Source organism: Diadema antillarum, unplaced genomic scaffold, assembly GCF_040938485.1.
Source record: "Diadema antillarum isolate AM-2024a unplaced genomic scaffold, OU_Dant_1.0 seq00000466_RagTag, whole genome shotgun sequence".
Classification (NCBI taxonomy): Eukaryota; Metazoa; Echinodermata; class Echinoidea; order Diadematoida; family Diadematidae; genus Diadema; species Diadema antillarum.
In genome coordinates this window covers 102,217-129,270 of record NW_027271436.1, presented here as the reverse complement: position 1 = coordinate 129,270, position 27,054 = coordinate 102,217, and the positions used below count along the sequence as shown (strand labels likewise).

General features: G+C 37.9%; 2 protein-coding genes across 2 annotated transcripts in view; one reads left to right on the top strand and one right to left on the bottom strand.

Moving 5' to 3' along the window:
- Window positions 1–492: 492 nt before the first annotated feature.
- LOC139733258 (angiotensin-converting enzyme-like) lies at window positions 493–21,946 on the top strand. Its single transcript, XM_071644098.1, has 12 exons — window positions 493–658; window positions 4,116–4,246; window positions 6,763–6,917; window positions 7,805–8,067; window positions 11,867–12,058; window positions 12,794–12,929; window positions 14,593–14,724; window positions 16,227–16,450; window positions 17,682–17,826; window positions 19,366–19,464; window positions 20,915–21,037; window positions 21,754–21,946. Exons 1-12 carry the CDS (start codon window positions 493–495, stop codon window positions 21,944–21,946), a joined length of 1,959 nt encoding a protein of 652 aa, XP_071500199.1.
- A 2,628-nt stretch (window positions 21,947–24,574) lies between these two features.
- Window positions 24,575–27,054, bottom strand: part of LOC139733257 (angiotensin-converting enzyme-like) — a 101,294-nt gene continuing 98,814 nt past the window's right edge. The window contains exon 14 of the mRNA XM_071644097.1: window positions 24,575–24,766. Coding sequence (XP_071500198.1) covers window positions 24,607–24,766 — 160 coding nt within the window. The 3' untranslated portion in view covers window positions 24,575–24,606. The remainder of the gene's footprint in view (window positions 24,767–27,054) is intronic.

Below are 27,054 nucleotides of genomic sequence, written 5' to 3'. Positions count from 1 at the left end.
ATCAAACATAATGTTTGGTCTTCTGCTTTTAGTTCCTGACATAATTTTATGTGTTATCATCATCTGGAAATGCCGATAATTGTGACATTGAATGGACACAGAAATGATTAATTCGTGGCACAGGTTTAACTTTTAATCTAGGAAATACATAACCATGAAAACAGTGAAATAACACAGTGCGATGAAGTTGAACCTTGCAGCATTCTCTCAAACTGGTATAGGGTCAGTCCTGTTTGCGTGTTGAAATGATACCGATATGCTCAAAACTGTCATTTGCGTAATCTGCTGTTATGATTATGTTTAATTGAAACCATGCATTTCCATGGATTATAATTTGGCAAGTTTACAAAATGATTGTTGTTGTTATTATTATTATTATTATTATTATTATTATTATTATTATTATTATTATTTTGTTTGAATGTCCTTCAGGCAATCGACATGACGTCATCAAGAAAAGTGTCAACGATCTTATATCTGAGTGCCGTCTTAATGGCGCTGCTCGGCACACACGTACAGTCGTACGAAGACATTGACCTCGACAGACTCCAGCTGATTGCGAAAGAAACATCCGGGCTCCTCAGAAAGCTCGCGTGTACGGATGCACAGGGAAGAAAGTGCGAAACGTGCATTCCGTGCATAGAATATGATTTAGGGGGTAAGTCAGCGATCACAATATATGCTAGAAATTTATTTCACCACTATGAATGAGAGTTTCCCAGAAAGCTAACGATGGTTTTATTTCAAAATGCTACAATCAAGATATCAGTTTCTTTTCAAATCATGATAAAATAAAATAGTTTTACAGTTACAATAAAAGGAAACCATAACCCAGCGAGGAATTTGGATTGAGTGAAAGCAGCAACATTAGTAGAGCACATCAGTGATATATAAGTTTGGGGGAAATCGGACAAGCGATGCAAAAGTTATGAATTCTAAAAGGTTTTGGTGTTGAAACTACCGGATAAGGAGACTACTTGAGTTTATGACATGTGTGGACAACAGTACAGAGAAAATATAAAGAGAATTCCACCAACCAAAAAAAAAAATCATTTCTCATGTTAATTACACATTCCATCAACTTAATACTGACATATGTTAAGGATAGTAATTATTCCCCCTGCTTTCTGAAAGCGGTTAGTCAAGTGCTTGGGGTAAGTCGAAAAATAGCAGAAACTATTGATGCAAATAGCGTGTTATATGTCACGCAAATTTTCTGTATGACATTATATTATTTCGTAGTTATCCCTTGGGTAAAATGGCGAAACTCTCTCAATATTATCTTATACCCCTTTCAGGTAATCATGGATGCGGATAATAGGAGCAATAAGTCGTAAAATTTTGATTACACGAACGGGAGAGGAGAAAAAAAGTGCGCATTATTTTGATGCTGCTATTATGCGCATTATTGCAGCGTGAGGAGTAGATCGAGAATACATGAACGCGTTTTACGACTTATGCGCACTAACATTCCACAGTTCGGTCAAAGGTCACTCGATTTCCCGCACAACCGCTGATTGCTGAGCATGAGCGAGAGCTGTGCATACACGTGAGTATATAGCACCGGAAACATTACGTCATTATAGAGGCGTGCGCAGTAAGGGTGGGATTTCACGGAGCACGCGAACGATTTGCGAATGACGCGAATGGCAAAATCCAGCATTCGCATTTTAGTCTGCAAAAGATCGCCAAACAAATGTGAGGGTTCGGAAGCGTCGTCAATTGTTCGCGAATGTCGTTTTTACTTCGGCGATAATTTCAAAAAAGTTTGAAATTTTTTGCGAACCTTTTCCGCACACTTAGTCGGGATTTGCTCGTGAATTGTTCTCGAAAGTGTCTTTAAAGCTTCGTCATATGCGCAAGACCTTCGCAAGACACGCGCGATGTTCGCAAAATGTTCGTGAAACCCCAAACAGACTCCGAAACTTCGGAGAATGTCTCGCGTATGTTACGCGAAATCTGCGAAGTTTTTCCGATCATTTTACGACGTAATCGCGAACTGTTCGCGTACCTTTTGAGACATTCTCGCGAACGTTTAGCGCACGTTTGAGGGATGTATGCCCTGTACGTTTTCTACAAATAAAAATCGTAGTATACATCTAAACATCAAACAATTAAATATTAACAACTATAGTAACGAAAGAAATTAAAGACTAGCAAAGAGAAAGAATATTTGATATACAAAAAAAAAAAATCGCAGAATACACTTGAAATCAATCTTAAAGGGAAGGTAAACCCCAAGAGCAATGTGGATTGAGTGAAAGCAGCAGCATTAGTAGAACACATCAGTGAAAGTTTGAGGAAAATCGGACAATCGATGCAAAAGTTATGAATTTTTAAAGTTTTGATGTTGGAACTGCTGGATGAGGAGACTACTAGAGGTTATGACGTATGAGTGGACAACAATACCAAGAAAATATAAAGAAAATTCTGCAAAAATCCATTTTTCATGAAAATTACAAATTCCATCAACTTGATATTGACATATGTTAAGGGTAGCAATTATTCTTCCTGCTTTCTGAAAGCGGTTGGTCCATTGCTCTTTCATAATTCTAGAAAAGTGAATTTTTGTTGAATTTCCTTTATATTTTCTTTGTATTGTTGTCCACTCATACGTCATATCCTCTAGTAGTCTCCTCATCCAGCGGTTCCAACACCAAAACTTTAAAAATTCATAACTTTTGCATCGATTGTCCGATTTTGCTCAAACTTTCACTGATGTGTTCTACTAATGTTGCTGCTTTCACTCACTCCACATTGTTCTTTGGGTTTACCTTCCCTTTAAGTATGTAAATTTCATTTGAACTATAGAGATTATGTGTTGGAGGAACTGCAAAAAAAAAAAGGAACAAATGCTTTACTAGTGGAGATACGTCCTAGGTGGAAAAAAATGTAGGCAAACACACGATAGAGAAATGAGAGAAAAAGAAAGGAGAAATACAGGAAAGAAAAAAAAAATCAACTCAAGAAAGCTTTTTGAGTTGATTTTTTTCTTGCTTCCACCTCTCCTTGCTACATTTTCTCCCATGATTATTGAAAATGTTTCGTTGTTCGCATTTCCGTCGCGTGTTCTTCGTGTACGTAACATGCTGTACTTTAGCAATGATACACACGACAATCGCACATACGTCGTGGGAACTTCGCACAAATTGCGCAAGAATAGTTTTCGGCTTCATTGTCGGAAAACATTCGGAGAAAAACTTTTCCGAATGTTGGATTTTGTCATTCGCGTCCTTCGCAAATCGTTCGCGTGCTCCGTGAAATCCCACCCTACCCATGACAAATACTCCCGTCTTTCGCACCCATGAACGGGCGCTCGTAAAAGTAGTGCGCACTTCATGGGATATACGAACGCGATTTTGAATACTTCATCCGCATTATTTGGATGCGGATAATTGAACTGCGATTACCTGAAAGGGGTATTAATCTCTGTTCTATACGATCACACTATCTGCTCGTACCAGTCGTGTGTAACATCTTCCTATTGGCCTTTTGGGGGAAATGCATAGTGGGGTGAATGTGTAGACGGCGAGATCAAAGAATTGCTCTTCCACACATCTGAGGGCTAGAATCAAATTAAACCGAGAATAATCCTTGGTCCGGGATCTTAAACTTTGTCTATACAACCCCTGGATTCACTTGTGATACGTCTGCGTAAATATGACGATACTGCAATATATCTTTAGTTGAGCGTGACACTATAGCGATCGAACTTGAGCTTTATTTCCTTACGAGATGTGTTGTAATCACTGCCTATAATTGTTATGATATTACAATTACATTGAGTGATGGCGTAAAAGACGAATGATAATTTGAAATACGACAGAATCATGGTTTACCCTTCTCACAAGTTTTTATCCCGAAAAGGTATTCCGAACTGGACAGAGTCCTGATTGTCAGCGTTTAGTGTTGTTTGAATTTCTTGCCTGCATTTCATTGCACGCACGCGTGTTGTTAAGTGTCTCGACGTATTCAAAATCTCCACATGGTTGTAGAAATAGCTGCATGCCTTTTTGTAGAGATGTGTTTTCATATATATCAAATCATATAGTGATTGATTTCACTTCCTGTTAGAAGGAATTTTTGAGCATCTGGACTATTTTTTTTTCTTACAGACACCGTGAAAGACAAGGCCATTGTCAGCGACTGGCTAAACATCCTGAACATTTCCGTTGCTGAGATGTTGAACATGGATGAGAAGGCAGCCTGGAACCATCTCACTAATATCACAGCTTACAACACAGAGGTGAGGTGAAGCTGAATTACAAGAGACCGATTCATGTCAGATTCACAATGGCCACAGTAGGGGAAAATGGATCATAAACGATGTATATTTGGAGTGCTGGTCTCAGTATTTAAAAAGAAAGAAAGAAAAGCGGCGGTTTTCAATGTTACCCACTGTACACAATCATCATTTTTTTCTTATCATTGCGACGTACATGTCATGTTTCTATAGAAACACATGGTTGTTATAATCTGTTATCGAAACCAAGTATGTTATTATATATATTGCCGACTGGAGCATGTCAGGCAAGGACAATTGTCTACTTCCATTTAAAGCACTTGAAAACGTGTCATCCATCACGATTCACGTGACCCGTCTCATTCTTTGTTTGTTTGTTTGTTTGTTTGTTTTTTCTACAAACGTGACAACTGCACTCATCAGCAATGGAAGAAGAAAAGGAGGGGGAAGAAAACTCATAAAGTCCAGTACCCCTGTATGCTGAGAAGGCAGATTCAGTTCTTATATAATACTATTATAGTCTGTAAAGCTGCACTTGAAACTTTGTAATCGTAAAATTCCAGGTGCTTTTCTTGAAATACAACAGATACACGAATATCTTTATTGAATATGTAGACACGCATGTCATTGTAATCACAGGGCGTATCAACAAAAAAAAAGTTACACTTTTGAAAAAATTGTCTAAATTACATTTCAAAATATTTGGAAGATTTTTTCATATCTATGGATGTCCAATAGTCTCATCTATCAAGTGCAATCAACAAAACAAATTTTTGTTCACGCTTGGCTGAACACTGACTCTCTTTGTCCAGAGTGTGAAAAATGACTTGCGCCAAATTGAAAGAAGATGGAAAATTCAGCCGCATCAGTCCAAATAAGTGCTCCCATTCAAACAAATTGTTCTTTTGCTTGAAGCTTTGATTATGTTATGATAGTCTGAGATTTTTTTGTCAGCTTTATCGTAATTTTAATGATTTAATTTCTAAATCAATTGGTGAGAATTAGAGTGTGTAATTACTTCAAGATCTTTAAAGCACAGTTTTCTCAATAAACGGACACATCAATACCATATGCCAGTTATTCATTAATGTGGTAGTGGTACCAAATTAATCAACATTCAAATCATTCATCCCATTATTCGATCAATTGATTGACCAATTGATCAATCAATCAGTCAGTCAATCAATCAATCAATCAACCCATTAATACATCAACCGATATATCAGTTAGTCAGTCATTGAGTCGTTCAATCAATCAGTGAATCGACCCAATAATCAATCACTTTCAGTCACTGAAATTATCAATCGGCTGATTAAAAGAATAGAATAAATCAGTTTTTCAAGCATTGATCAGCCTTTACGCCACGGGAGGGGGGGAGGTGATATTCCCTATGTCGATCTGCCACTTTTTATAAAACATGCATACAATTATGACTGACTGACTGATTGATTAAATGAATGACTAATTGATTGATTGGTTGATTGATTGATTGAATGAATGATTGATTGATTGGCATGATAGATTGATTGATTGGCATGACAGATTTATTGATTGATTGATTAATTAATTAATTGATTGATTGATTGATTGATTGATTGATTGATTGATTGATTGATTGTATTGATTGAATGATCTGAGGATGCATTAATTTTGTTTTATTCTTCTTGACTGAGTGACTGGCATTTATGGGTTCGATATGTCTGTGCATGATTTGTGATAACTGTGCTTAAAAGATCTTGATGTTGTTAATCAACCTTCCATAACACGATGGAATCATTCAAAACGTGACAGAAAATCGCCAGAAAATTCCTAAACTATCATAACATAATCAAAACTGTGAGCAAAAGAGCAATTTGTTTGAATGAGAACACATTTGGACTGCTGGCTGAATTTTCCATCTTCTTTCAATATGGCGCATGTCATTTTTCGCATTCTGGACAAAGAGCGTCAGTGTTCAGCCAACCGTGAACAAAAATTTGTTTTGTTGATTGCACCTGATAGATGAGACTACTGGGCATCCATGAATATGAAAAAATCTTCCAAAGATTTTGATATGTAATTTAGACAATTTTTTACAAATTTTTACAAATCTTTTAATACGCCCTGTAGTATATAAAAGATGACGAAGTAGGGTAGCAATGCATTTTAGTCCAACGGTGCTTTTTATTCAAACCAAATTTTCGACGCACAGACGTCTTCTTCAGGTCGACATGAAAAATTATTAATTGAGAGAGAGAGAGAGAGAGAGAGAGAGGGAGGGAGAAAGGCAGAGAGTGAGAGGACTATTGCAAAGCAACGCTTTTCAGCTAGTGGACCGAGATGTCTTCCCAAAATAAGAATGTAAAAGAGTTGGTGATGCACTTGTAATTGTTCCTTAAAACAAACAAATATTAAAGCAGGAGTCAAAGTAGGCCACGCGTCATAGAAGGCTTGGAAACACTGTTGTATAGAAGACGAAAGACATAGAACGTCAGATATATATGTCAGTCATCGGTCATTTCTTTCTTCTTTTTCACCAGATTTCAGCTCAAGTTGGAAAATTGACCACAGATTACCAGCTTGGGTTGGTAAAGGAGGCGAGTCGAATCGCTCCAGAGTCTTTAGATCATGATCAGCAGAGGATCTTGCACTTAATGCTTCAAGACGGCACGAAGGTAGATCCTGCCAAAGTCAGGTACGATGTACACTGTATTATTTCACTCTCTTTTATTTGTTTTTTCTTGAAAGATATCCCGCAACGTGTCCACTCTAAAGATTCTATCGCGCTTTTTTTTTCGTGTCAAAGATTTGTTTAGCTATACAAATAACTGTATCCCTTCGCATCCGATAAGTAGCATGTATCCGTGAGAATAATGATGACCAATGTTGCAACCTTAATTTCGTCCTGTTACGCCATAACTTGACTTTTTTCCAAGTCTAGACCCCTAAACCCCGTAGTCTTTGAATCTTATGACTTGATTTCAGTATTTTTCAACTTCTTACTCTAAATCTGTTTCGATATCCAATGAAATACAACAAATTACAAAATATGTTTTAGACAACCTGAGCTAACAGGTTGTTGTTGTTGTTGTTGTTGTTGTTGTTGTTGTTGAAATCATTCCATTGGTAATTTAGTAAGATACTAGACTCTTTACTCCAAACTGTCTTTGAAAAGTGGACAAGAACATAAGGCGTAGATAATTCATTCAACATTTCTCGAAGCGTGACATAATGCAAGAATAGATGAATCAATACATGACGTCATAAGAAGAAAAAAATCAGCCAAGTCGGCCATGGGAAAAAAAAAGAACAAACACAAAGCATAGCTTGCTGTACATAAGAATAACCTGAGCCGGTCAAGCTTAATCCAATTGCCAAAAACACCAAAAGCACCAAAAAGATGAATGAGGAAAGTGATTAGGTATGTCTTTCATTTCCTCTAAGCACATTTGGTTATTACTGCAGAAAAGTGAAATCCAAACATTCAAATCAATTGCATGCCTCCATCCATATCTACAAACATAATCAATTTACCTTGTTTTGAATATTGTTCAATTTTATAACCTTGTTTCCTTTGAGCAGTGCGCTACACAACGTTGAAAGTCAAATGCAAAACGCGTTTGGTGTGGCCAAGGTTTGCCGTTCATCACCAGCCTCTTCTCATGGTAAATCGACGGAGGAATGTCTCTCTCTGGAACCACACTTACAAGACATCATGGCTACTTCACGGGACTACGACGAATTGCTTTTCGCCTGGAAGGGTTGGCGGGATGCAGTGGGTCCTCCAATTGGACGCCTGTATCCCACATACGTCAATCTTTTGAACGAGTTATCCCGTGATGAAGGTGGGTTGATGTGCGGCCTACATTCTCCACAAGATCTTCATTTTGCATAATGATTTTGATAGTGTAATCGAAAGAAGAGCTTATTTATGCAGAGGATGAAGATGTGCTATGGCACATGTTTTTATCAATTGTCATCTACTGTATACAAATGCATTTATATAGATCGCAACTACTCATCTACGTTTTAGCAAACATGTTGGAAAGGGGGAGCTGGGCCCCATTTCATAAAAACTTGATATGATAGCAACTCTTGCTAGAGTGGCAATTGTCATGGTAATGGCAAGAATCCAACTTCCTGATTGGCTGTTGCTATTGACAGTTGCCATTCCAGCAAAAGTTGCTATCCTAACATTTTTTATGAAATGGGGCCCAGTTAGAATTTGAACCTGTCATCTACTGCTTTCCGGGAAGTGACACTACCACCATGGTTGCCGGCAGTGACACGATGAACCTGAAACAAATACCCAGACTTTGTGGTCCGTATTCTGCTAAAAACTTAAACCGAGTTAAAACCAATGTCTGGTCTTAAAGTGGGTCTAAAGTGGGCTTAAACCTTGGTCTACAGTAGAATATTGGCCTGTAAGTCCATCGTGTCACTGCCGCCAACCGGAGATAGTCTGGTGGTAGTATCCCTTGTAGGAAAAGAAGTAGATAAATCCTACTGGTTCCTTTTTTTATGCCTCCGCCAACGAAGTGGCCGGAGCATTATGTTTTCGGGTCGTCCGTCCGTCCGTCCGTCCGTACGTACGTCCGTCCATCCGTACGTACGTCCGTCCGTACGTCCGTCCGTCCCGTTTTGTTTTTGTCGATATCTCAAGAACCATGTGGTGGTTTTACATCAAACTTGGTATGAGGGTATATCCTGGGGGATAATACTTTGTTTGGATTTTAGGGTCACGGGGTCAGAGGTCAAAGGTCACAGGTTATTTTGTGAAAAAAGTTGAAAATTCATGTTTTTCTCCATATCTCGCAAATGGTTCAAGGTATCTTCATGGAACTTAGTATATATGCTTGTTCCAATGGGCAGTGATTATCTAGGGAAGTTGGGGGTCATGGTTCAAAGGTCAGGGGGTCAAAGGTCAAGGTCAACTCCTCAAAATATCACTACTTTCCTTATATGTATGCAAGGCCTGAAGGTTTTTTTTCTTTTAACTTGATGTACCCAATATATGTTCTGTGGGAAGTTTCTTGCCAAAAGGTCAAAGGTCAAAGGTCAAGTGTAAGTGCTGAATTGCACTTTTTCCTCCATATCTCAAAAGTAACTCAAGGTATCATCATGAAACTTACATATTTATGCATGTTCAACCTAACAGTGATTCTCTTTGGAACTGTGAGGTCAAAGGTCAAAGGCCAGGTTTAGATAATGCTATTTTCCCATTTGATATTGAAATTATACTTTTTCTCAATACCTTTTTTTTTATTTTTATTTTTTTTTTTTTTATTTATTTATTTATTTCTAATCTTTTGTCAGGGTAGTCCATTCACCAATAAATAGTGGTCTTCCATGGAGCCCTGAATAATATTGATGAACATATGTACATTAAATAGCAAAACGTATATACAGAAGATGACATAATACAGTGTAGATACATACCAGCATACTGTACATTGCAAAGTAACATAAAAAGTACATGCCACAGCAAGAGTTCACCAGAATGCCGAAATAACAATTAAAAACGCTATTATACAGGAATGATAAAGCCCAGAATGAATTTCGTGTGTTACTTACAAATAGCAACTTTGCTTAAACAATCTCTTAAATGAATATATGGAAGAAGCTGATCTAATTGAATGATCTAGCCTGTTCCATTCAAGTACAGAGGATACGATTGGGCTGCACTTGTGACAATCAGAGCGAAATCTTGGCACACATAGATTTCCACTGTCTATTAGCCTTGTATGATGTTCATGTACATCACTAGGCTTAACTAAGTGCACCTGAAGGTACGAAGGTGCTAAGTTATGGACGCATTTATATATCATCATAACGCGGCTGAAATCAAAACGTTTGTCTAGTGTCATCCATTTAAGACTTTTGAATAAATCAGCCGACGGTGTGTCATATGTTTTGTCCAAAATTATTCTTGCTGCCCTCTTTTGAATTTTTTCTAGCTTAGTTGTATGGTATTGAAATCTGTTTGACCAAACAACAGAACAGTAATCAAATTGTGGTAACACTAGACTATTATAAAGTAATTTTAGGGATTGTTGGGGCAAAAAGGCCTTCGCTCTCTTTATCATGCAGACACTTTTTTGGGTACGTTTACATACATTTTCGATTTGTTTAGACCATTTCAGTTCTTCATCTATTAAAACACCTAAACATTTAGTGAACTGAACTCTTTTAATCCGACTACCATCTAATGAAATACTGAAATTTTCAATTTTCCCGAGATTAGCACGGGAGCCGATAATCATGACAGAAGTTTTGTCAGTGTTAAGGACGAGCCGATTTTTCTTAATCCACCCCATTACTTTATTTAGTGCAACAGTTATCTTTTCTTCTAAAACTGTTGCGTCATTAGCACTGACAGTGAGGGTCGTATCGTCAGCGTACATATCTATAACACCTTCTGAAGTACACTCGGGTAGACTGTTGACATATATTGAAAATAAAAGGGGACCAAGAATTGACCCTTGAGGTACACCCAATTTAATAGTTGAAGGGTGGGACTTGGCTCCTTTGAATTGCGTCACTTGCTGTCTGTCACTTAAATAGGATTTAAACCAATCTACAGTCGTCTTACTACACCCTATACACTTTAATTTATGTAAAAGTAGGTCATGATCTACAGTGTCAAATGCCTTCCGAAGATCTATGAAGGCAACTCCAGAAATTTGATTATTATCTATATTCAAAGACCACTGATTCACAAGTTTTGCAAGAGCAGTTGATGTGGAATGAAATGGTCTAAAACCAGATTGATTAGGGTGTAGTAAATCATTCGCATTCATGAATTCGCTCAGTTGTTGATGTACGGCCCTTTCGATAATTTTACTCACTGTTGGTAAGATTGAGATGGGGCGGTAGTTATTCAACGAAGAAATATCTCCCGCTTTAAATATCGGTACTACCCGAGCCTTTTTCCATTCACGTGGAACAACTCCCGTAGACAGGGATTTGTTGATAATATCGCAAAGAGATTGAAAATTACTCAATGTATAAACTTATAAAAGGGTCAAAAGTCAAGTAAAAATCATCAGTTCCCCAAATACCTGCATTCCGATATTTTAATAATTCATCCAATTGAACCTAGTTCTAGGAAAGTGAACATTCAGCACATTTGTGTCAAACCTGTCATTTTAATATTTTGCCAATTGTGTGAAACTGTCATCACACATTGTCAAGACATTGTACTATAGACCTATTAAGAGAACCATGCATTATGGCGGAGGCATGTCAGTCGCCGTAGCGATATATCTAGTTTTTCGATACGTTTGTTACATGGCCATCCTACAAAAACATTTGCAATGATGGTAACAGTTGATAAAATCACTTGTAATATCTTGTCAATTCAATGTCTAGTTTTTGCGTTGAGGAATGAATTCCTCAAGAAAGCATGACATTGCAGTGACATCCACTCCAGTCCTCATGAATTACCTCACTACAAGTTCGACGTAAAGCAACATAGGGGTGAAAGGGAACTGGTTTAAGTCGAAGTTTCTGAATTCTATGTTTATGTGTATGTGTCATGATTAAAAGACATAAAAAACAGCATTGAGTAAAAATGTTGGATGACATCCCTTTGAGGTTTGCTGGTGGGAACTGAAAATTGCTGAGTCTTCCTTCAATGATTAGGGCACGACGATGCGGCGGTAGATTGGCAAAGTGCTTACGAAACAGACGACCTTGAACAAGAAGTCAATGACCTCTGGCAGCAAACCAAACCGATGTACCTTCAGCTACACGCCTACGTCAGGAGGAAGTTGGCGGAGAAATACGGAGAGGACCGAGTATCCGTACAGAGGCCGATCCCAGCACATCTCCTGGGTAAGAGATGCGTGAATGTCTCGCGACAAGATTCAAGACTGACATTTTTTGCCTTTATAAACAATGCCTCACAAGTCGAGCTATAAAGGTCAAGGGATGTCGCTACAATGATTACATTATTTCTCTGACTCGGTAGTCTACGTTTGTTTGTATACTGCTCATGTTTTTATCCTGCAGGCTTTTTCTTTAAGGTTTTTGAACATAATAACATCACGTCACATATGTCGAAAATCGCACCCAGCTTCTGCTATTGTTCTCATTGTCTGTCGACCCCAAATGCCTCGCAGACGCGAATAACTTATGTACTCGTTCGATGTGTGACGAAGTGCAGCATCAGAAGTTCAGCATCAACAAACCCAAGTTAGAAATGGTTTTAAGCCGATCAGGAACAGGATTTTTTTTTCTTTGGGGGGATGGGTGAGGGGGTCAACGCAGGACATAACAATAACCGAAGCTAGGTGTGACGAAAAAATAAATGACACGATCATAATATCATTGTATGATACCAGCTATGATAAAAGCAAAACAAAGTGAATACATACCAACATAGGATATACAGGATAAATTGAGATTGCTGTGCATTCGCGTGATTTATTTTTTTTTTTTTTTTGAGAGAGAGAGAGAGAGAAACAGGCTTTTCCAGCCGTTTGAACAAAACACTAGTAAGATAAGTGATCTAATCGACAAACCCGTATTTACGGCATCCTTGCTATTCTGTGCCATGTTCACATACAGGAAACATGTGGGCGCAGCAATGGGCCCATATCTACGACATAGTGGAGCCCTATCCCGGTAAAGGAACGGTTGATGTGACAGAGAACATGAAGAAGCAAGGATGGGATGTACTCAGGATATTCCATACGGCAAACAAGTGAGTATTGCAGGGATTTGTACTGAAATAACAATCTAATAGAATATTTCTCAATGCTCTCCTATAAACACGCTCTTTCCTCGCGCTCACAGGTCGGCCGATACTACAGAGCTCCTCTAGTAAATACCCGGCTATCCCTTTCGACGATACGCTGTTATACAAATGATGCACAGGAAAGGCCTCCACTAACGCCACGAGATAATCCTGTGCATCATTTGTTTTATAAAATGGGTCAAAAATTCGAAAACTAACAGCATTTTTCAGCGTTTTTCACGTACCTTTGTGGGTCAAGACGTCCGAAGATGTTCGTCCCAAACATTTACGCACGTCGCACTCGGAAATCCCGCACTATAAGTATGATGGGGGTTGGGTTTCCGGACACTTAAGTTCCCGCATGAAAACTTACTTATTTTACATAGAATATGCACCCTTTACCTTAAAGACTTGATATAGACTCCTCATATAGGCCTACTAGACAACATACTCTGAAAACGGCGTGAGAATTAACCTGCTAAATCGTTGGATTTGCCCTTCAAAGTGACTCCATGTACGCGTCCGGTCCCACAACGCTTGGTCTACTGTACACTGTACGTATGATACGTACGCCACACATGTTATGCACAAGGGAAGAAAGGCCGGCCGGCCGGCCGGCAGTCCGAACTAGAAGTTGTTTACAGGATTGACAGCGCGTATGCATGCAATTCAAAGGAGCCGCCGTGCGCACAGACGATCGGCAATAGGATTTAACACGTAGTGCAATGGGACTGAGTAACCAAAGCACACGTGACTCATTTCAACGCTTCCTATTGGCTACATTCTTGAACCCATTTTATAAAGGAGGACAGTAGTAATCATACTTGAAATTAAACCTCTATTTTCAATCATCAAATATTGGTGATTCAGCACAGATTCAATCTATATTTCAATATTTCATCCGGAAGGTTTGTCAGTGAGAGGTATGACAGAAGGGCAGTTATAATACCTATTCAGTTAAGACAACTGTCATCTACAGAAATTTTCAAATCCAAACTTAAGACGTATCTGTTCCTCTCACACCGAGGACTATAATTGAAATCTATAATGTTCAGAACAATTCTATTTTATATCCGATATGTGTTTGTTTGTTTGTTTGTTTGTTTGTTGTTTGCCCTTTTCTTCTCTGACGTCATGTTTGAACATGTAAATGTATCTATCTTTTCATTTTTTGAAGCGCCATGAGCACCGAAAGGTGGACCCGTGCGCTATACAAGTAGCCACTATTATCATTATTACTATTGTTATTATTCTCAGTTACCTCTTATTGCTATAAATTCGGAAAGAACATGAGAGTCTTCGTCTGAGATCAAGCACGTAAGGGGTTGATTTTACGCGTCAATCAAACGATGCAGTATTTCCCCATTACTTCAGAAGAACTTCCTCGGGGCATTGATAAGAACTGTTGTGCAGTCGGAACCTACTCATTTTAATCATATTCAAAATGGAAGCCAGTTATGAATGTTATTTTCCCCCCCATCAAGATCTTTCTGTTGAGCACTTTCGTATTCTGAATTATGGACGTGAACTCCAATTCATAAACTAATCATATAGTCTGCTTATGTGGTAAATTAAAAATATCTATCTTTTCTTTGATTGCGATGCTTGCCGCCCTATTTTTGTTCGACAGTTTCTTCAAGTCTCTTAGCCTAGACGCCATGCCTCAGTCGTTTTGGACCTCTTCCATGATGACAAAGCCGACTGACAGAGAAGTCATCTGCCATGCTTCCGCTTTTGACTTCTTGAAAAATCGAGATGTCCGGTAAAAAGAAAAGAAACATTATCAAAACACTGGCAAATGCAAGTGTTGACTTATCTTTATTTCTATTTTTTTTTAGCTTCACCTTTTTTTTAATATCGTGATATGATCGTTTCGCCAAGACACCTTTTAATGAAAGTGTGTAGGGCCAATAACTTATGTGTCAAGAGTTAATGATGTGTCAACTTGTTTGTTAAACCTTATCGCAAAATGAGACAAAAGCAAAAGGATAATCTGCTGAATGAAAAGATAATTTGTAAAAACAGATTTGTTCTCATATAGGAGACATGTTTGCATATTGATCCCATGCCACTTTAAACGATTGCTTGATTACCCCCTATCTATACTTGGAGGTATTCATTGTGTGAAAAGCAATTTATGAAAAAGAAAAAATGTGCCCCGATTAGGTGTAGTGAAAACTATGTATAATTGTTTTGTTGTTCTCTTGATTGTTTTTGTTCGTTTGCAATTTACTGACTGGGAAACCTGAGAAGGCATGAGTTTGTGTGCAGCCATATTGTATAGTATATTAAAACTCAGCCTAGACCAGCTGGCATATGAGCGTAGGCCTATGAAACAGTCTGCAATACAATCATCAACATCTCCGAGATTCCCGTGAAATTTCACTGCAAAGAAACTTTAAGAAACTACAAAGAGGCTTTTGCATAATGATACTTCACATGACTGATCTTTTAGAGACATCTCATCAGATAGATTGACGTGAGTGAAATGTCAACAACCCCACTCTTTCTCAGTAGTACAAATCACGAGTGGAAATATCCTCAAGCAAGCTGATCCCTTTTTTACTTCACTAGATCCCTTATACTACAGACTAAGATTCAAATTACTAAAGGTATGTGTATATTTGGCTCTATAGAAAACACGAAATGTTAAAATGTTTTTGTAAGATTTTTATGCAAAGTAATGTATATTTTCTGCACACAAAAGAGTAAAACAAAAGTCATTGCATTTTTTCTCATTTTGTCAATTATCCAAGTAAAAAAAAAAGATAGATAAACACTTGGTAGCAAAATCAAAGACTTTGCACCCCATATCAGCTGGTACTAGTATCTAATTCATATCATTTGGAATGTTTTTTTAACTGTCACTCATCTTGTGTATTTTGTACTATGTATCACTAGACGGACCTTTTATTTGCGCCTGAATGTTTTTATTTGAATTGAATTTCAGTAAAAAAAGTGATCCCTACATACATTGTGATGTAAACATAGCAAATAAAAACAAAACAAAATTAAAGACAGAGACACAGTCAAGACACGGTCACGTGATCAATTTCACAAACCGCAGTTAAACTTTGGTGATACTAGTGTGACTTCGCTCAGAATGTTCGCTTCTAGATCTATTTTGCATTGGTTTCGTAATTTTCATATCAGTACAGTTTCAAGACGCTATGACAAATGATTCTTGTTGGCTTCGGTTTTGTTTTGTTTTGTTTTTTCGTTTTGCATGCATAAGTTTGATACTTTGTTTCTTTTGAAACACAGAATCAAGATGTGCGCAGAAGTAACCATGGAGTACCTGTACGTTGTGCATCATGAAATGGGACACTGTGAGTACTACCTGCAATACAGCGACCAGCATGTTTTCCTGAGGAGAGGTGCCAACCCGGGCTTCCACGAGGCCGTGGGAGACACCATAGCCCTCTCCGTAGTTACGCCAGACTATCTACATACAATTGGATTGCTGGATAACAACCATGTCGACAAGGGTGAGATATGACAGATTACAGAGAGATATATAAGAAGATCCAAGACACTCTGTTCATATGCAGTGACATGCAGGGGGAGGCTAAAATGTTTCTTTGGCTCGATATGTGTGTTGGACAATCTTTACAAGAAAGTTTACAAAACGACAAGACCAGCAAGCAGCATGGTTTAAACAAATTCATCACAGCAATACCTCGACTTAGTCGATTTGAATTAAAAGTAAGCTATTTGTAAAAATACAGAGGAAAATGACAATTCTCAAATGTAAATGTTTTTTCTCACAGTTTAGCAATCATTCCTGCACATTTTACCTTTGTGTCTTTCATGAAATATGGATTGTGCTTCTATGAAGATACCTCGCACAGCGTTTGCTACTAACCGATTAAACACAATGCATCTCCACCAGTATGACCGGCACCCATCCTTATATACTGTATTTGTTTGCCATGTTTACATTATCACTGATACATAGCTTCGCACGCATTTCCTCCAATTTCAACTCAGTCGGTCAATTACGAGAGCAACGCACAATACAGCCATAAAAATTATGTCTTAATGATGCCGTTCTTCCATTATCTTACCCAATACAAATGCAAAATACAAATACGTGAAGATTCTCATTATTAACAATGTAGACAGACATCAACCTTTCATAGCAACCCATGTATAGTTTGACCAGCATCAATGAAGCTTCAACTTTCATGCCATGTGTATACTGATGGGCAAATGTATGCATTTAATCGTCACTGACCGCATCTATCACGAAATAATGAAATAACAGCAAGATTACCTATCTTTGTTTACCACATAACATCGTTCGTTTTGCACATTGATGCTTTTCTTCAAGTAGGCCTATGTAGTGAACACGATCTATTACACGTCGTTTGTAAATGTTTTGCCTTAACTTCCAAAATTTTAACCATGTAAACACACTAGAACTGTAAGAGAAGCCAGGATTATTGTATCACAACGCTGCAGCGTACTTTACAGTTGTTTCATCAACGTCATCAGGTGTTATTAAAACATGTAGAAATATTGAACTTTTCCAGTCTACATAACCTTGTATATAGTGTCTTTGTTTCATTTAGTGATATAGCCTACTTAATTTCAAGTCCTGTAGAACGCTTTCGAAATCTACATGTTTAGAGACAAGTTCTTGACCTCGTCCGATTTCTCTGCCTTCTGGAAACCGAATTGATAATTTGTCACTGAATTTACGTCTGTGTCTAACAGAAAGAGATATCAACTACCTGATGAAAATGGCCCTGGAGAAGATCGCCTTCCTCCCGTTCGGCCTGCTGATTGACAAGTGGAGATGGGAAGCTTTTCGAGGAGACATCAGCCCTGATCAGTACAACCAGCGATGGTGGCAGCTAAGGTTAATCTCTTGAACATGATCTAGGGGGCGTAGAAATCTATTAGTTTATCTGTAGGGTCCTTTCTTTTTTATTATGAAAAAAATGTGGTAGAAATAGGACATGGGTGACATACATGTGACATGCTTAACTTGACTTCACTTGATCCTGATTTTAGTTTACATCTGCTTCGAGTGTCCTAGATTCTTGGGTAGGCATGCTGCAGGTCGCTTTACACCCGCTCTCCGTGTCGGCCTAACTCTTGTCAATGTGGGTCGGGTCGCATATTTTCATGTCGGCCTTGAGCCATACATGCAGACAAAGTCTTACTTGGTCTCCTTCGTCCTCTGGAGCTGGGAATCGACATACTCCTGACTGTGTTAATATAATGTGATGTGGCGCGTTCTACGCTCCCGTATAGTATACCATCTCATGAGTCGACTGGTTTGTAGATTAAGAACGCTTGTCAATTCCTGATAGAGTATGTTGTACTATTAAAGTCGGCATCAAACTATATCTAGCTTTTTTTTTTTGGGGGGGGAGGGGGGCTATGCAGTGTAAAAACACACAATATCATGGAACAAATACTTCAATCTACTGATTCGGGGAAATTGATTTTACGGAATAGTTATAAATCGTCAGAAAATACTTTGTAATGAGAGCAATAAATGGAATCAATTGCTTCCACTTTTGCGGATACGCCCTCAGTAGCCTTGTTTTTTTGAAATACACATCCTTCCTGATAGAGTATGTTGTACTATTAAAGTCGGCATCAAACTATATCTAGTTCGCCCATTTTTTTTTTTTTTTTTTGGGGGGGAGGGGGGCTATGCAGTGTAAAAACACACAATATCATGGAACAAATACTTCAATCTACTGATTCGGGGAAATTGATTTTACGGAATAGTTATAAATCGTCAGAAAATACTTTGTAATGAGAGCAATAAATGGAATCAATTGCTTCCACTTTTGCGGATACGCCCTCAGTAGCCTTGTTTTTTTGAAATACACATCTTCCTGATAGAGTATGTTGTACTATTAAAGTCGGCATCAAACTATATCTAGTTCGCCCATTTTTTTTTTTTTTTTTTTGGGGGGGGGGGGAGGGGGGCTATGCAGTGTAAAAACACACAATATCATGGAACAAATACTTCAATCTACTGATTCGGGGAAATTGATTTTACGGAATAGTTATAAATCGTCAGAAAATACTTTGTAATGAGAGCAATAAATGGAATCAATTGCTCCCACTTTTGCGGATACGCCCTCAGTAGCCTTGTTTTTTTGAAATACACATCACTGTAATTCACTTCACGACTCACAAGTACGATGGCTTTATAAGCACAATGCAAACGTTATACTTCTCTGAATGGTACTTAAAACACTTACTATGTCTTTTTTTTTTCATTTTTCCCTGTTTTGCCTGTTTTTAAAATGATTGTTTTTCTTTGGTTATGGGGAAATTTTACGTCGATGAGGGCTCATAACGGACGATTAAACAAAATTTCACATCACTTTCATTTTTGATTTGTTATTAGCGTAATTTTTATTTTATCCCACAGGAACCAATATCAAGGCATCGAGCCACCGGTGGATAGAAGCAGCTCGGACTTTGATCCCGGCGCCAAATACCATGTAGCGGCTTCAGTCCCATACATCAGGTGAGATGTAATCATGACAGCGATAATAATTGCGCAGTTATTGTAATAAGGAATGTACTCAACAGCGCATAACAATATAATCGAAATGAGGAGGCACACACAGATATTGTATTGGTTTAGGTGAGAATTTAGCTTTAAACTTTTTGCGAAATGTTAAGAAAACCACCTTAGACATGTTAAGAAGCCTACAATTTTGAGAGGAATTCTAAATATATGATTAATTCTAAATATATGATTAAATTCTTTCATATATGATTAAAATCAGTTTTGAAATGGCTGAGATATCCAAAAAACAAAGTAAAACAAAGCAGTCGTAATTAAAGGTGGGTCCCGCCTTTTGTTATGATTGCTTTGTTTTGGATATTGCAGCCATTTCAAAACCAATTTACATCAAATAAACTGTGAATTCCTCTAAGAATTATTTGCTCTTTCATATATCTTAAGAGGTTTCTCATAATCTTAAAAAAAAAAATCAATAAAGTCAGAAACCTCAAACCTCATCTCAGCTGAACTGTACTATCCCTTTAATATACAAACAACATAGAATAAATCTTAACTGAAACTGGTGAAACAGGTGATCCATGTTTGTTAGTCTATCTGTCTCCGTTTGTTTAGCTGAGTAAAGGTTATTTTCTTCCCAGTTCCAGTACGTTATGTATCATGTTCTTGAATTTGTTGTTACTTTGTTTGAGCTAATTAGCATGTTTTTATTTTTGCAAAAGTTTTCACTATGCTGCATATACGTCCTCTACATGACGTATTTTGTTGGGAGTTGGAATATATACAGTGCAACATCACGCCATTTTTTATTTTATTTTCCTGAAAGTCCAACTGAGTCAAGGTCGCCGTGGAACTCTTAAGTTATGTATGCTTTCATGAAGCCCCCCAGTGATACTTGTTGCAACCACAAATCAGTGCCAATATTTTTGATGAGGACAAAATGCCATCAAATATGATTTTCTTCGACTAACATAGCATATTCGTCCTTCAACACTGAACGTCTTCACACGAAACACACCTCGCGTACTTCAATAGAGAATGATATTACGCCAGAGGTTTTCTTTGTATGTTTTGATTTTCATCCGTATCGGAACATGTCCTTTAGGGAAGATTTATATAAAAGTCAATGAGAGACTTGCAAGGCAATGATAACTATTTTGCATAATGTTATTGAAACCAATATCATTGATTCACGATGAATTGCTTTGTCTTTAGATTCATAACTTTCTGGGGGTGGTCAAATTTCACTCTTTTTGTAAAGGCAACTTAGTCTTACAGTGAAATTGCGTCTTCAGTCCTTCACCACTCACAAACAATATTGTGTCATTGTGTCATATTGTCATTGTGTCATATTGTGTCAAGTAATGTCAATACTGTGAAAGCTAGTCCACAGGCCTTACGTCATCGCTAATAGTATATGTTCTGATGCTTTGTCCTTCCTTTTTCGTAGATATTTCGTCAGCTTTCTCGTCCAGTTCCAGTTCCAGGAGGCTCTTTGCCACGCAGCCAGCAACTACGCACCTCTCCATCTCTGCAATATCTATGGCTCCAGGGAAGCTGGCGCCAAACTAAGGTAAGCCCAATAAGAATGATCGTGATCCTTTTCGTAGGTTATCAATGACATGTTCTTATCCTTTTGATGATAAAGGTTATAGTTATGTATTTTGCTTTTGTTTTTTATGTGTATGTTTTAGTTTCGTTTTGCTTGGTAACTAAGACTGATGACGGCTTTATGTCGCCCCCGACACTGTCCAAAAGTAGAGGCAATAAGCATGTAGTCCCTTGCCATGGGTCTTCAAACGTAAACTGAATTCGCACTTACTAAGTTATCACTTGCTTGACTCGTAAGCACACGCTGTAAATTGCTGTGTTGCCATTATTAATTATGGTAATATTAATCAATTGTGGTATTCTTAATTGTTCCTTACTTTGTTAATGCATAATCTCTTTATAAAAGAACTGCAGACTTTTGTCTCCACACTTGTAGCCAACTTATCTATTTCCCCCTCATTGTTGTTTTGTGGAATTCCGAAACACACAAATTCTGTATACAACCCTAGATGATCTTTAATCCGAACATTTTTCGCGTTATTCCGAAAGTTCGTAATGCCAGAGGTTCCTAATTTCTAACATGAAATAACAACGAACCTTTAGAATAAGCTTAATGAACCTCCGGCGTAACGAACTCTGACCCCTATAAGGTTAAAATCTAACAACGACATTCCAGCATATGTCGTCTCATCTCAAAGACTTCTTAAGCCCTAATGACTTGCGATATTTCCTCGCCAGATCGATGCTAAAGATGGGTGGAAGCAGACCGTGGCCGGAAGCTATGGAGAAGCTGACTGGTTCCAGGATGATGGATGCAGGGGCCATCAAGGCGTACTTCGCTCCTCTCATGGATTGGTTAGAAGAGGAGAATGATGGGGAGTATATTGGATGGGGAGACGAGCTGACTATATTTCACAAGGAGCGAAATTAGCACGGATCTCAAAACTATCGATTAGTTTCAACTGCCTCATACGAAATGAACGTGGAAAAACGTGACATGGATCGTAGAAAGAGGAAGAACGGTAAACTCTCACAGCTTTGCTATTAATCAAGCAATGAACACAGAGAAGAGATGTGTTAACTCGTTATTACTGGTTGCACAGCCTTTGCAGAGATTGTGTAAAGCTCGAATATGGCAACATTTTGAACAGAACTACTTTGAGTGATTCCACGGCACTGAAGGTTTTCTACCGACTTTGACAACTGTTCTTACAGGTGACGGAGAGAGGACTGGCAGCATTATCGCATTGCTTCTCCGATTTCCACCTTTACTTTTGATATTGACTTATAAGGTGTTTCCATCAAACGATGAAAATAAGAAAGAGAGAGGAGAGATGTAATGCGATTGCGATACAATCAATAAATGTTGCGGCCTCAACCTGTCTCTTTTCACCTCTTAGTTGGTGTATTCCAGGTGGTTCACTTCTCCGTTGGTGTATTCCAGGTGTTTCACTACTTCGTTGGTGTATTCCAGGTGTACAATATGTCTTCGCGTTATCATTTTTCATCAGTTTTTTTTTTTTGATAAATCACTCGGTTCTTATGGAAAACAAAACAAAAATATTGTTCAGAAGTTGGAGTTATGTACACAAACTTAATCGATTCATGTAGGTCTGCGTGAGGTTTATGGGTCATGTGGGAATTTATGTGGGAGATCTAGTGACAAATTTGTACATTGCGCATCTGGCCAAATATGTCTTTTTTTTTCGTTTAAAAAAAAGAAAAAGCAGCTTAAGGACTCGCGATTCTTTTAGCGAATTTTGCATCAAAACTTCGAACGTGGTCCGGATTATGAAACAAGAAAGCAAACAAACACAGAATGGTGTGGAGACGAGCTAGGTAATGTATCACAGTAACAATCATTTCGCTAGCACACTGATAGTGCTACATTAATATTATAGTAACATTTATGTCTATGAAAATAACAAGTTTATTTGGCTTGACGTTTATCAAGGGGAGGTAGTCACTCGTAGTTTATGGCTTAACATACGGTTAACGTATAACAAAAATTGATTTGTAATTTGTGCAATACGTGGAAACATGTATACCTGTGTCTTTATGCTTAGTGTTAAGTCTTGAAATTGTATTTCTTCTTTACACACCGGTCAACTACTATAGTATATCATTTGGAAAGCAGTGCAAAGCACATGTAATCCAGAGAACAATAGCATTATCACAGTCATCCGAATCAGTTTTGTCGATGTAAAAGCTAGCTCATTTTTCACCATTAAAAGATGATTTGTGTTTCGTTACGTACTATAAAAAAAAATATATATATATAATCTGCATGTCGAATCATTCACTGTGTTGTGTACGTCCTACACCAGTTTGGAGATGACAAGCGCTCGCAGTTGTTGTAGCCAGTTGACACCACTCCTAACCGAAATATCGATAGCAAGCAAAATCGGACGTTTTCACAGGTTTCTAATGTCCAGTGGTTGATAAATTAGTAAAGGTATTGCCGTTGCAGTAAGAGGTTTGTCGATATATTAGTAAATGGTGCTTAGGTCCTAGAAGTGTATTCATAATGGTGGACCAGCAATTGACAGTTTTGTGAGCCCATACATCTACAAAATAAAGTGAATGTGACTGATATCACTATTCCGTGAAAACATGAAATTAATCTCGAAGATTCCACTTTTTGTTTCGCATATCACGTCCGATTTCATTTTACTCTATTTATGATGTCAATGTTGATATGAAATGACATTTTACTTCAACGATAATCATAAAACGATTAAAAGATCAATGACTCCTGAACTAATTTCAATACTTTGTTTTTCAATTTATTTACCGAAATTGGAGTGAGAGTAGTAATACATTTTGTGAGTGACAAAAATCTTCGAATAACTGTACACAAAGATGCAGTAAAATACATTGTGTGTGTTTCAATTTATTTACCGTGTAATATGTGATGACAAATAATGTACACAAAGATGCATAAATATATATATATATATATATATATATATGCACTGTATATCTATATACATACCTACATGCACATATCAATGCATCTGTTTAGACGAACACAAGATCAAGGGGTACATGAATCCTAAACCATCTGTAATGGTAATTGATATGATAGAGTTCTCACACTGCACGCAGATACCTTGACCTCCACAGGCATTATACCAACTCGAAGATATGGAAAATATATTGTGGAAATGGTAGTTGAACTAAGTGAATTTTCGATACTTATATCCATCAAAGGAAAGACAGGAAAATAAAGTGAAAAAAACAAACAAACGACAACTCCATGATAGCAAGACATTCACTTTTTACAGCTAAAGAATGATGAGGCTAATAAGAGGACATGTAATTTTCTATTTTTAAAAAAAAGTAGTTTATATGTGTTATAGCAACTATGGACACTTATCTAAACGCTCGGGAAGTCGAATGGTTAGTACAGCTGCATGAGATTGTAAAAAGGTACACAATTTACTTTAAAAAGAAATCAATTTCCAACAAACATACAGAACTTTGAAACGTCAGAAATTGGTTGTGAGAAACAAAAAAAAAATGAGGGAAAAATACGACATGTAAATAAATTTGCATACATTAGCAAAACAGTCTATTGCTTTCAACGAATCAGTCCCATCCTACGGTTTGGCCTCGATTCTGCCTGGTCAGCCACTGGACGAGTGGTGAGAAGTACTCCTCCATCGCGCTCGTGTCCACTGTACGCTGACCAGTCAAGCGTTCCAGTGCATCCTGCCAGGGAAGACTTGACCCAAGACTAAGCATCGACCTGCCAGACAGACAGGAGAGCATAATGATGAACCTAATATACATAATACATAAGTGGTAAGTGGTTAGGGGAAGTGTTAGGGGTTACGGTTAGGGTCAGGGTTAGGGTTAATGTTAGGGTTGGGGTGAGGGTTATGGTCAGGGTTAGGGTTAGGGTTAGGGACAAAGTTTATTGTTAGGGTAAGGTTAAGGGTCAGGGTTAGAGTTTGGGTTTGGATTAGAATTAGGAGTTAGGGGTTAGGGTCAGGGTTAGGGTTAGAGTTAGAGGTTAGTGGTGAGGGTTATGGTTATGGTTATGGTTAGTGGTAGGGTTAGTGGTTTATAGGGTTAGAGTCAGGGTCAGGATTAGGGTTAGGGTTAGGGGTAAGGTTAGGGTTAGGGTTAGGGGTTAGTAGAATATGGATAGGGATAGGGTTATGGGTTACGGTTAGGGTCATTTTTTAGGGTTAGAGTTAGGGTTAGGGTTAATGTTAAGGTTAGGGTTAGGGGTGAGGGTTAGGGTTAGGGCGAGTGTCAGGGGTAGGGGTTTGGGTCAGGGTTAGGGGTTAGGGATAGGGTCAGCACGAGGGTTAGGGGTAGGGGCAGCACGAGGGTTAGAGTTAGGGTTAGGGTTAGGGGTGAGTGTTAGGTTTAGGGTTAGGGTTATGTATATGGGAACATTGCTACTTCGGACCAGAGGTCCATTGGCTAGTTTTCGTCTTAGAGGCCTTTTTTTTAACTTGTGTTATTCGTTTTAATACCAATTAATCTATATTTCAGTTTATTTGTGAGTTGTCTCCTCTGGATACTCTACGTTTGATTGATGGAGTGTTTTCTCCCCTTTGTTTAAAAATATCTGTTGAAATGTTTTGCAAGACTTTACATTTTCTGTTTTTTAATGGCGATTTATTGTGTTTTAACCTTAGATGAAAATACCTTTTGTGATTACGTGATAGGTTATCATATTATGTTCTTTAGTATGTATTCCTGGTTATGTCTTTTGCTATTTTGTATCAAAATAAAATACGTTTGTGAGGTTTGATGTCCTGTTCAAAGGTTTGGGAGCTGAATATGCTGGCATTTTTTCAAGGTTTTTTTTTATAGAAGTACTCTGTTTTTATTAGACAGTAGGGTAATTAGGGTCTTCAATGTTAGTCTTGTTAGCATTTTCCTGATTGTTGTTATTAGGGTTATTATAGGGTTTTATGTGTTACACTTACTATTATTTTCAGCGTTAGGGTTAGGGTTAAGGTTAGGGGTTAGGGGTTAGAAATTATTGCTAGGGTTAGGGCTCTATGTTGAAAATGAAGGTACTAGATAAGGCATAATATTAACAGGCGTTTTAAAAATCAATGGGATATATTACCTTCTAAAATTTGAAATCCTTACTCTCGTAGTTTTTGTTCCAGCCGATTTTAAATTTTCCATACATACAATGCACATGGATTAATTTTAAAGCAGATGGAAGAAAACCTATTCATAGTTAAGGGCTCGGAATTTTTCAGAAAAATAGTCTTGGTCGTAGTTACATCATATTCTACTGTGATCTTCAAGGTTCGAGCATTCTGCTTCCAGGCGTTTTTCACTTTTCCATATTCAGTGCGTATCAAAAAAAGGTAATCCAACTTTGGAGGGCTACTATTCTGTAATTGTCATCAATGGAGAGTACAATGTGCATTGATACAGTTGTCATACATGACTGAGCACATGAACTTTAGAGATAACAATGACAAATTGCACTTTTTCCAAGTTTGCATGTTATTGCGAAGGAACAATGAGTGTCTGACTGCATGAATGAGATCTGTCAATGAAAGCGGTCAAATCATCAGGCCAGCCTGCACAACAGCAGATTCATGTTTTAGGGTTTCTTCTAACGTTTTATGGTTCATAACCTTCAACATGGCCACATTGTTGATAACTTGGTTCTTCCCATTAAGGCGAAACCATAATCCATTAATTTCTACTCTCTTCATTTCAAGGCATGGTTTGTCACTGGGAGCTATGTATTGAATATGACCGGAGAAAAATGGATTATGTGGGTTGGCCTCTGTTGGAGCGAGAAGTTATCGGACAAAAGGCTATGTTAAAGGATATGGACCATAAAATATCAGGAGAAAACCTAAACATAAACCTGCATTCCGTACAGGCTGGCCTTATTTGGGATCTTTCATTGACAGATCTCATCCATGCAGTGAGAATTGCATTGTTCCTTCACAGTAACACGCAAACTTGGAAGAAGTGCAATTTATTATTGTTATCTCTAAAGTTCATGTGCTCAGTCATACATCACAACTGTGAACATAATTAGAT

What these genes read in the sequence shown, in the direction of transcription:
- LOC139733258 (XM_071644098.1), top strand. Translation starts at nt 493, where the DNA reads ATGGCGCTGCTCGGCACACACGTACAGTCGTACGAAGACATTGACCTC. An exon ending in CATAGAATATGATTTAGGGG is followed by an intron (nt 659 to 4,115) that starts GTAAGTCAGCGA and finishes TTTTTCTTACAG; the next exon opens with ACACCGTGAAAGACAAGGCC. An exon ending in TCACAGCTTACAACACAGAG is followed by an intron (nt 4,247 to 6,762) that starts GTGAGGTGAAGC and finishes CTTTTTCACCAG; the next exon opens with ATTTCAGCTCAAGTTGGAAA.